General features: G+C 37.2%; 1 protein-coding gene across 2 annotated transcripts in view; it reads right to left on the bottom strand.

The window, feature by feature from the left end:
- The window catches only part of ZC2HC1A (zinc finger C2HC-type containing 1A), a 48087-nt gene extending 38212 nt beyond the window's left edge, over positions 1-9875 (bottom strand). Inside the window, exon 1 of one of the 2 annotated variants that reach the window (XM_007073803.3) lies at positions 9771-9875. In XM_007073803.3, coding sequence (XP_007073865.1) covers positions 9771-9786 — 16 coding nt within the window. In that variant the 5' untranslated portion in view covers positions 9787-9875. The remainder of the gene's footprint in view (positions 1-9770) is intronic. The other variant, XM_042973660.1, reaches the window with a different exon arrangement.
- Positions 9876-12010: the final 2135 nt, after the last annotated feature.

Here is a 12010-nt window from a genome sequence, read left to right as displayed (position 1 = left end):
GGCGCCCTTAGAAAAGAATTCAATCAGTAAATTCTTTGCTCAAATTGTGAAAGTTTCAAATTTCAATGTCTTCCCTTGGTTTCATATGCAAGTTGTGAATTCTTGTGGAAAATGACTTGTTTCATTTTGGAATAAACAATATTATTGATTAAAATGGGCACAAGATAACCACAAGTTATCAGTGGTCAAAAAGGCCATGCCAAATACTGAAGTCATGATTTAAGGATAACCAAACACATATTGCTGGAAATATGTAGTTTTCTTTAATTTTAACCAAACCAATTTGTTATATTCTCTGAACTTATAGGCTATCTCTCTTGTAAATTACCAAATGTTAAAAACCAAGTTTATCTTGGGGTGCCTGGGTGGCTCAGCTGGTTAAGTGTCTGATTCTTGATTTTGGCTCAGGTCATGATCTCAGGGTTTTGTGAGTTCGAGTTCTGTATGCTGACCGCACAAAGCTGGCTTGGGATTCTCCCTCTCTCTCTGCCCCTCCTCTGCTCGTACTCTCTGTCTCTCTCAAAATAAGTAAATAAACCTTAAAAAAAAGTTTACCTTAAGGTTAATAATACGTATTATTAATCCTCAAAGCATTAAGATATAACATTGGTGATCAGTGAGGTGGCTTCCTGAGATGATCTAAGGAGTCTAAGATAAAAAGAATCTTGTTCTGTTTAACACCAGACAACAGGAAGTATAACGCTTTAAAGAAAAAATCATCTAGTTACTATGCTGCCCTTATTATATGAATTGTTCATTATTTTATACATACAATATTATATTAGGATTCAATGGAGATATTACAATTGAGATATTCTGACAATTCATTAAATAAGGAACAAGTAGCTGCGACTTTTACTCAATTAAAACTTAATACATCTATCACGTTTTTCATACAACACATTTTGTTACTAAGTTGATTTAAAAAAAAACAACCACATTCTTTGGAATTCTACATAGCTGAGTCAATATGTCATTTTATTTTCTAGCCAATCATCAAACCTAAATTTATTTCCATATCCGTAATTTTCTAAAAATGATACTTGAACCTGTATCTTAAACATATTTTCTGCTGAATATTTTACTGATTGTTTTATCACATGAAAGACAAACAGAAGCCACTTTGTTTTAGAAGTAACCTAAATAAGTTCATTAAAAAGTACAATTAGGACTTCATATAATTTATTCCAAAACATTTAGTGAGTTCACAGAAAACTAATAGAAAATCAAAATAGAAATTTTTGAGAATACAATCAAACAGTACCAGAAAAACTGCTGTGTTCTCTTATTCTCTTAACACTCCACTACCTTATTTTAATTGTAGACAGTGACTATTTGTCATCTCAGATGGAGGCAATGTCTCTATGGTGGCAGCTAAGCAGTGGGCACTATAAAGGCAAAGCTAAGATTTGCATGATTTGTCCTTCTCCAATACCACATGTTAGGTTATTTAGGGAGAGCAACCTCATTTATAGGGACTTAATTCCACTATCTAAAAAGTTGAGGCAGTTGCTGGATAGAATCCATTACATACATTAAGATAAGCATGTCTTCATAATGATGGTCAAAGTGATATCACATGATGCATAATCTATTAAGTTGCTTATTTATAGTTTTCATATACTCTTAAATTCTATGCAATGATTTAAAAATTCATTAATACAAAGTGTTAAAAAGAATCACATATTTTATTTGCCTAAAAGTATATTTCAGTATCTCCTTGTTAAATAGATGACAAAGCAAAATTTTATAAAAATTAACTATTGAGAAAAATAAATTCAATCCATGGAAATAATGTGAGTGCCTGTGTGAGCACCCACAACTTGCCAAGCACATATCAAGCCATAGTGACACAGCATGAAATAACAAAATCACTGTTCTATAAAGCTAACAGTCTACATGATTTACTTCTTCACTATATCTAAGAACCAAATCATCTCCCATTTTTTAGTGTAATAGCAACTACAATACTAACATATAATAAAATCCAACTCCTGGGATTAATTACAAGTTATCAAATATGTTCAAATTGTCTTTAAAGGAAAAATCTTTATCTCTAAAAGGTATAAAAAAGAGGAAACCGCCTTAAAGAGAAAGGATTTAAAAACATCCTGAAGAAAAAAAAATTAAGTCATTACTTCATTCAAAATAAATAAAAATATAAAGTTATAATTTCTTCCCTCTTATATTAGCTGGTCATGGAGGATTGCCCTATAATTCACAAAATATAACACATGTATGTATGTTAGTGTCAACACCTCCTTCTACCAGCAAGTCATGATAAGCAGTTTAGATTCAGTCACAAAGCCAAATTTTGTTGTAACGGTATTCATTAAAAGATATGACAGCTTAGCAGAAAAGGCACTGGTCCCAGCTCTATCACATAGAACTGTGACTCCCTGGGCACCTAAGATTAAGCTTCCTCTTGTATAAAATGAGAAAGTTAGGTTAAATGGCCTACATGGCCCCTTCTATCTCTAATATATCATAATAAATATACTATATTCATCTAATAAAATCTATCTTAAGACCACATTGGGAAGAAAAGTACATGGATGATAACATATCTCTCTTACCAGCATTAAATTAAAAAAAAAAATGGTTATATGTAAGGATGATTAAACCAACTGACCATTGCAGATGGTGGAATGAATGCTTCAGGTAGCATGTGGAATGTTGAGAAAATCACTTCCATTTGTCTACATACAGAACTGAGAATCTACAAGGAACTATTGCAAAGAACATGATGTCTCTCTCCTTGTTGGAAATGTCTTCAAGAAGAAAATGTATGATTAATCATATAAATAGCTTCAGTTTAAAATTTGTTAAATGAGGATATTATCTGTTTAATCTACCTTAAAATTTAAGGGATCATCTAAGATGGTATATATAAAAATGCTTCACAATCAATGAAATAAAAAAATACTACTCTGCAGCGCATGTGGGCAAACTCCACTAATCTGTCCTGAGTGGCAAAAGCTAGCAAATTGTGAGGCTTATAAAAGTATAGTAGAGATGATATGCAGAGGGTTGACTATTGTAGCAGAGAGCAAGCACTGTTGAAAGAAGCATTCAAACTAAGGACAAAAGCAAGTAAATAAAGTACTTTAATATTCTAAAATCTCAAGAAGGTAACCTCTTATAAAAGTTATCACAAACACAATGTTGATTCTGTTATGCATTACCATGTTTAGCAATTTCAAACGTGCACCATAAAGCTTGAAACTGTATCTTCATATAATGCTGTTACATATGTGTATGTGTGTGTGTGTGTGTGTGTATACACACACACACACACACATATATAACTACACACATATATATATGTGTGTGTGTGTGTGTATGTATATATATATATATACATACACACACACACACACACACATATAACTACACACACATATATATATCATATAAAGATGCGATATATATGTATAAGTATGATATACATATTATATATTATATGATAAATATATAGATACATAGAGATGTGAAATAATATATTGTTACATAAGACAGTTATGACATTCTAAAATGTACATATTTAAGAAATAGGAAAGAATATTTTCAAAAGAAAAGAAGTCTTGAAATTCAGAACAGTTCTGGCCTCTGTGTAGCATGTCTATTTCCTCACCTCTGGCCACTGTTCATCTGAATGCAATCTTTAAAATAAAACCTTCCTTTTGCAGCACATGGCATCTGTTACACACCACGTTCTTCCAACAAATCTTTTCAAAATTTAATTACTTCCAGGTCAATAATCTCTAGTATCTCCAAGATTTTTCCCGTTGAGCCCATCCTAGATTTCAACATTTCAACATTCACACTTAACCTACTCACCACACTCACACTTAACCTACTCACTCACCCTCCACTCCTCTTTAGTCCATCCCTCCAGTTCAGCAAAAACCACTGTTGAAACAATTTAGTAAAGGTCCACATTTGACTCTTAAAATGCCCAACCACCCTCTCTAACCACACATTTCTACCTTCTACCTCTCTCTAAAGCACTTTCTTGATCTCAGAGTGATTTGAATTTTCTTGATAACCCATCTCTGGTTGCACTTCCCTTCCTGCTCAGTCTGAACCTGACTAGTCATTTCCATTTTGACCAATCACCCTCAAATCCCTTGCTCCAGGGTCACATGTTTGGAAAATGCCACATTAAATAAATGGGTATTCTTAGGGCAGAACTTCCTCAGTCTTAAAAAAGAGATTAGTATATTATTATTTCCTCAACGGAAATCCTTTCTCATCAAGGAGATATTTTAGGACCAATGTCCTGAGTAGCACATTTTTTTTGGAACACTGGCTTACATTTACTGACTAGCTCCTCTCTACTTCCCTTTCTCTCCCTATCTGAATTGCAGGCAAATTTTATCAGGCCTAAACACTATATTAAAATACATCAATTTGTTGATCCACAAGTATTTGCTGAGCACCTAGCATGACACAAGAACTGTTCTATGAGGTAAGCAAACACAGATGAACTTACAGAACTTCTACTCTTCTAACAGGGAAAAAATAAAAGCAATGAAATATATAAAATGTCAGGTGGTGATAAGCACAATGTAGAAAAACAGCAGAGTAAGGAGAGAGAAGACAGTCATAGTGCTATGTGTGTTTGAAAGTGGGCGGGATCAGGGAGAGCTTCTTTAATGAGGAGACTTTAGAGTAGTGACTTGAACAAACAGGGAACTAGGGGCGCCTGAGTGGCTCAGTAGGTTAAGCAACCTACTGCTGGTCTTGGCTCAGGTCAGGATTGTACGGTTTGTGAGTCTGAGTCCCACATCGGGCTCCACATTGTCTTTCTCTGGCCTCCGTCACTTGTACTTTCTCTCTCTTTCTAAATAAATAAATAAACTTAAAAAAAAAAAAAGAAAATAAACAAGGAATTAAACCACCCATGAATCTAACTGCCACATCCAGAGGCATCTGGCTGGCTTAAGTGGTAGAGCATACGACGCATGATCTCATGATCTCAGCATCATGAGTTCAAGCTGCATGTTGAGCATGGAGTCTAGTTTAAAATAATAATAATAATAATAATAATAATAACAACAACAATAATAATTGTCAAATCCAAAGCCCTCTCTTCAGTCCTCATTCTACTGAATCTTTCTATAGCATGAAGCACTGTTGATCAATCCCTTCTACCTTTAAAGTCCTTTCTCTCTTGGCTTAAATGATATTTCTCCCTCCTATGCCCAAGTTTTTCAGATCTCAGAAGCTAAGTAGGGTTTGACCTGGTTAATACTAAGACCTCCAGGAATTTCTGGTGCTATAGGCTTTTTCTGGCACACATTCACTACTCAATAAATATTAGTTTCTTACCACTTTCCCTTCTTGATAATTTTTAAATCTCTTTACAGACTTCTTCCTACTCCAATTTCCTTTCCTGTTCAACCCTAAAGCATCAATTCCTCCCCAAGCTTCTTTCCACATTTTGTTACATACAGCTTTCCTGGGTGAGTACATCCACTTGCTGTCACTTATATGTCATGGCTACTAAGCTAAAAATTCCAAGTAAACATTTCCAAGTAGCCATGAGACATTTCCACTAGATAGCCTCCAAGTACTGTACTAAAATTTCTAAAGCCAAACTCATTACCTCTTCTCCCACTCCACTTGGTCTTCTTGGTTAAAGATACTAACATTATCTCTTAGTTCAAGCTAGATAGACCTTTATATTTGATTCCTTTTCCCTGTCACATCCACCAGTCATATCTCACCTCTCTATCTCAGAAATATCTTCTAAATCTACCCTCCTTTTTCAAAAAAAATGTTTATTTATTTATTTATTTTGAGAAAGAGAGAGAAAGCGGGGAGGAGGGGGCAGAGAAAGAGGGACAGAAAGAATCCCAAGCAGGCTCCACACTGTCAGTACAGGGCTCAACATGGGGTTAGAACTCACGAACTGAGAGATCATGATCTGGGCTGTCAGACAATTAACCAACTGAGTCATCCAGGTGCCCCTATCTTCCCTTTTTAATTCCTGCTACTTGTGCCTTAGTTCAAATCCTCATCACATATATGTATTTCCAGTTTCTTCTTTCTCCAGTCTATCTAACCTGCTGCCATAGGCATCTAATGAGACTGCCCACAACACCTCCCAAGCATGCAGTTTTACCTGTACCGAATCACTCCTAAGCTCCTAACACACTTCTTATGAGTTTACCCATCCAATAAACAAGTACTGAGGGGGCTTCCTATGTACTAGGCACTTCGTTGAAAGCTTTATATATGTGACATCATTTAATCTTAATATAGTCAGGCAGGTCAGTATTTAATAGCCCCACTTTTTATAGCTGAAGAAACTGAAGGTCCAATTAACCAAATCATAGAGCTAAAAAGAAACAAAGCAATGATCCAAACACAGGCCTCTCGAACACACTGGCTATTAAAATAATCTAGTTTCCAACTCAGCACAATAAATAAATAAATAAATAAATAAATAAATAAATAAATAAAGGCAAGATAAATTTAAAAAGATGAAGAATTGTTCAGTAAACTAGTATGTATTTGGACTAGGGAAAAACAAAACAAAAAGGAAACTCTAATGGGTCAGGAATGCTTGTCTTAACTAAATCAGAGGCTACATTAAAGAAGAAGAATTAGACTTCTAATGAGGTTTTAGAAGATAGTACACTTAGATCTACTAAGTTAGTAACCCACAAAAGGAATGGGCAGCCTGATCTCTGTTAAAACTGTTAGTAACCACTTATCAAGATGTTATGAAAGAAATGACAATACTGTATTGATTAAATCTGCTTAAAGTTTATCATTTCTACATTTTAAGGATGAAAAGCTTGGGAGAGATTGGAACTCTCCCAAGTCTACAACTACTTCTACTGGTCTCGAGTATACCTATTGAGCACAAGACTTAGGTGAAAAGGAATTAAAGGCGTTGCTCTAACTACACACAGAACACAGAAATGCTCAGATATAGATTACACAAAATCATGAGCAATAATTTATATTTAGTTTTGAAATACAGTGTTCGGACTAATACCTCATCCCGTTAACAACCAGAAAACATGAAAGTCCCAGAAGACCAAAAATAATATAAGCGGTACATGTTTTATATAAAAATAATTTTTAAAAGAGTACAATAATCTTCAATAGAATTTTTTAGGAGCCCATATATTTTCTGGTTTTATAATCAAGCTTAGTCCAGTTACTGGTTTCAACTACAAACATGGGTATAATGCCAAACAGTACAATATTTGCTCAATTACTATGATGTTGAGCAAATTCCTGAAGATTTTCTACCGGACACTTCAATATAATGTTTATTAGACACTTAGTGCTAGATTTTAACTTCCAATAAGGGGAAAACTTTATCTTACTTATCACTGTATCAATGTTTATTAAATGAAGACATGGATAAATGAATTAATGAATGGTAACCTTAAGATTCAAACTTATGATCTTTGCAAAATGTGACCTCATAGGGACTGATTTTAAAAAAGAAGGAAAGAAAGAAAGGCACTGTTCTAACTTCAACAAAACTTCTCAGAGCTTTTGTTGTATTAGCTTAAACCACTTTTGAAATTACTAATATTCAATTACTTTTCTGTACAGAAAACCAATTTAATATACTTTAACCTAATTCATTAGAACTAAACACATTATAGTTAATGATAGTAACTAATTTTAAAATTCAAAACAAAACAAAAACAAAAGTAAAGGGCAAGTTACTATTTACCATGATACATCACAAGCTGGGCCCATAAAATGTGCCCCTAATAACACACTATATTAACATCAGAATACATGTATTTCTCCACCCATGTAATTGAGTACTATAATAGGTTTTCATTATATTTTAAAAGCATTCTTATTAAGATTTCAATAGTAATGTCTTAGTACTACAAAAATGTAAGGTTTACTAAAATACCGACTTAATGAGAGCAGAGCTTTGACTTTATATTTTTTGCTACGTCTCCAGGGCCTAGAATGATGCCCACCATAGACAAAGTCATTAATCTAACAACAAATATTTATTAAGTACCTACTCTGTGTCAGACACTGTTTTAGGTGCTTAGCATACATAAGTGAAAAAGCAGATGAAGATCTTTGCCTTAATTACAAATGTTGAATAAAACAATAAAAATCTGCAGAAAAACTGTTTTAAAGCATTTTAAGTATGTTTTGATAACTTCATGAAAATTCCAGAACCCATTATGCTATAAGACCAACACATATTACAAAATACATTAAAAAATATAAGACGCCGGGTCACCTGGGTGGCTCGGTTGGTTAAGCCTCCTACTTCAGCTCAGGTCATGACCTCACAGTTCTTGAGTTCGAACCCCACATTGGGCTCTGTACTGACAGCTCAGAGCCTGGAGCCTGCTTCAGATTCTGTGCCGCCTTCTCTCTCTGCCCCTCCCCCGCTCACGCTCTCTCTCTCTCTCTCTCTCTCTCTCAAAAATAAATAAATGTAAAAAAATTTTTAAAAATAAGATGCCTCCAGGAGTCCTCTAAAAAAAATATTGAAAGTAAGGAATGCTATCATTACAATTCCTATCTCATGGAAGCTTAATGATCTCCCTAAAATAAATTAAATGATCAAAGACTAAGACCTTCATTTGCAACAGTATACTGCAGCTGCCCACAAATGGAAAATTATCAGAATTCTTATCTACCATTCTCAAGCTGTTTACTATGAGAGCAAAAGCATGAAACACTATCATACTCATCATTACACTTGTTTTTTGGTGAGCTTAGGTAAATGCAAAAAGTTACCAGTTATTACTTTTCATAACATAACCTGAAATAATTTGCTGTCTGGCATGCAACAATACAGGGCTGAATGCTTCTGTTTATTTTTAATTCCACCTGAATCTATGTAAACTAGGAGGGGGGGAAAAAGAGCTAAATCAAGGCAACATGATTTTTCAATTCTGCAGCCTTCTTCTTCATGGAAAGGATTAACCACAATTTGAAAAATAATCTTGAAACTGTTGTTGCCAATGTTAGTTGGGTTTTTTTTTTTCCTTTGTTGTTTTTAGGCAAACGCTATACTACACAGTATTAAATGGATAAAAATAATAGAGAAGTGAAAGAATTGGGAAAAAAGCAAAATCTGGAGTCATGGTTACAGCACAAGGATAAACTCAAAAGATAAGGAATCAATGCCGGCTCATTTCTTACAGTAATGAGTAAGTCTTAAATCCTTCTGTTAATCTATTGTCCCGGCTCTAAAGCTGGCCAGAGACTCTTCCTTGGGAGATGCTCTTGGCATCCCTCCAACAGAAGATGCGGTACAAATAGAAAAACGGTTACCTAGGGAAACTGGCCAAGGAAAGTGTCAGAAGCTAGAGGCTGGAAACAGCCTAGAGGTGGAAATACACCCCGAGGCCCCCCCCGGAAAGGCTAGCGGTAGGGAGCCCATGGACAATAATAAAGAATCTACTTTGCAAGAAAAATAAAATCTGTCCGGAGTCTATGATTACCAAAAGGACACTCAGGAATCAGGCAAGACCAGAAGATGTTAGGAAGAGACCTGCAGGCTGATGCCAAAGGCAGTATCAAGCTCGAGGTGGAGAACCCCAGCTGAAGACCGTCTGAAGCGGGGCAGCCAGAGGATCATTAGCTCCACCGTGTCGGGGGCTGTAGAGCTACCGCCTGCCAGGGCCTCGGGAGGAGCGGCGGAGTCCACCACTCTGGACCCGCCCTCGCTTCCCCGGTACAGCTCTCCTGGGCACCCCTGGCTGCTCCGGGTCCGCTCTAAGCGCCCGGCCCGTATTCCTTCACCTCCTCACCTTCCAGTCCCTCCATTGCGCCACCACCTCTGATTCCGCGAGATTCCTCCGGCAGCGCCCGCAGCAGCTGCCACCGCCGCTGCCGCCGCCGCCACCGCCCAGCTCCGGCTGTAGCAACCCGGCCGCACCTCCCACCCGCTAACATCCCGGGCTCCCATTGGCCCGACGCTGGCGGGGCGGGGCTCCTGAAGGGCGGGGCCTCGTGAGGAGGCGCGCCTCTAGCAGCTCCTGCGCGGCTGCCTCCTGGCTGTGAGCTTTCCCGGCCGTCCTCCCTCCCGGTAAGCCTAAACCACTTCAGGTTGCGTAGTGCCGCCCAATGACGCCTTTGTTCCTCTGACTGCAGACTTGTTTCCCTCACAGCTTATCCTTCTATTTAGAATGTCTCAGCACCTCACGGGCAGCCCTTTACCAGTCCCTCAGTCGGTCAATGCAGGTGTGTCTTCTATTCTATCTCTCTCTGAGGACTTTAAGCAAACAAGCAAGCCAAACACACGTCCTACACTCGACTGTGCAGCGCACTCTCCATTTTCCGCTTGTTGGTCACATGACACTACCTGAGTGTGTTTCCTTATGCTAGAAATTCACACACAGATTTAGGGGTTGAGGCACTTTTTTTTCCCTTTTTTAGAGAAATCATACTTTGCGCCTGGCGTGTAGAACTGAGATTGCTCTAAATACTTGGAAATCATTTCCTCAGCATGAAAGTTTGGGCGGAAAATTAGAAGGGAAAGCCAGCCCTGCCTTCATCTTCATCTACTCTGGGCTTACCCAGGCCCTTTTAACTAAAATAGTCTGCTGGCCTCCTAATTTATGAAGTAATATCAAAACTATGATCAGGGAGTTTAAGGGCGGAATGAGGGAATGACTTAGGGAGTGAGGGCTATTTCTGTCAGAGTCCAACCCTTTTGGGGATGAAGGTAGTTTCGAAACCAGCTAAAACTTTTGCTTAACAGTCTAATACATTTCACCAGAACTAAATTTCTTTGAAAATTTGATTTAATAGTGAGAAACCATGTGGTGTGTTAACTCTAGTATATCCACTGGCAAGTTATCAGTATTAATGTAATTTCTGAACAAATCTTATATTAATTTTCTTATTTATCTGTCCAGTTGCCGAGTTTTCACATCATATCTAACTTTGTCTATTGTTAAAAGGATGTATCTTACAAAGCAGTAGCGTTTAGGAAACAATGGTCCTCCTACTCCCCACTCAAAGGTATTACAGTCAACCCTTGAATAATACTGGATTAAGGGTGCTGACACCTGCACAGTCAAAAGTCCACGAATAACTTTTGACTCCCCCAAAACTTAATTAATAGACTGTTGTTGACTGGAAGCCTACCAAGAGTATCAACAATTAACACATATTTTGTGTGTTACATGTATTATATATTGTATTCTTACAATAATGTAAGCTAGAGAAAAGAAAATGTTATTGAGAAAATCAAAACGAAGAGAAAATACATTTACAGTACTGTATTTATAAAAAAATAAAAATAAAACTCCATGTGTAAGTGGATTCCCGCAGTTCAAACCTGTAGTTTTCAAGGGTCAACGATTATAAACTAGAAACAAACACTAGGGGGGGATATCACCTCTTATTAGGAAGGTTATCCAAGTATAGTTAAAAGCCATATGGTCCATCTCTTACAGAGTCATGTAAAGGAAAACTTCAGCCATTCCTGTCTCTATTCATGCCCTTCCCATGGTTCTGCTTTGACTTTTCTGTTCCTCTAACATCTGAGATCCTGGGCCTAATTGGCTAGGCTTCAGCCACCTGCCACTTAGCCTCCTTGGCCTGAGTGGATAAGTCCTTTTTTCTTGGTGCTGCTAAGACAAAGCTAGAAGTGTGTGTGTGTGTGTGTGTGTGTGTGTGTGTGTGTGGAGGGCACTTTAAAAAAAATTTTTTTTTAACGTTTATTTATTTTTGAGACAGAGAGAGACAGAGCATGAGCAGGGGAGGGGTAGAGACAGAGGTAGGCACAGAATCTGAAGCAGGCTCCAGGCCCTGAGCTGTCAGCACAGAGCCCGAAGCGGGGCTCAAACTCACAGACCACGAGATCATGACATGAGCCAAAGTGGGACTCTCAACCAACTGAGCCACCCAGGCGCCCCTGGAGGGCACTTTTAAAAGAGCACTAAGGAAAAAAAAACATAAATAAATAAATAAAATAAAAGAGCACTAAGGAGGAAAAAAACACACTTGGAAGAAAACTCCAAAGAATGAAGGAATTTGCTTT

Source organism: Panthera tigris, chromosome F2 (assembly GCF_018350195.1).
Source record: "Panthera tigris isolate Pti1 chromosome F2, P.tigris_Pti1_mat1.1, whole genome shotgun sequence".
Taxonomy (NCBI): Eukaryota; Metazoa; Chordata; class Mammalia; order Carnivora; family Felidae; genus Panthera; species Panthera tigris.
This window is presented reverse-complemented; position numbering and strand designations above follow the sequence as displayed.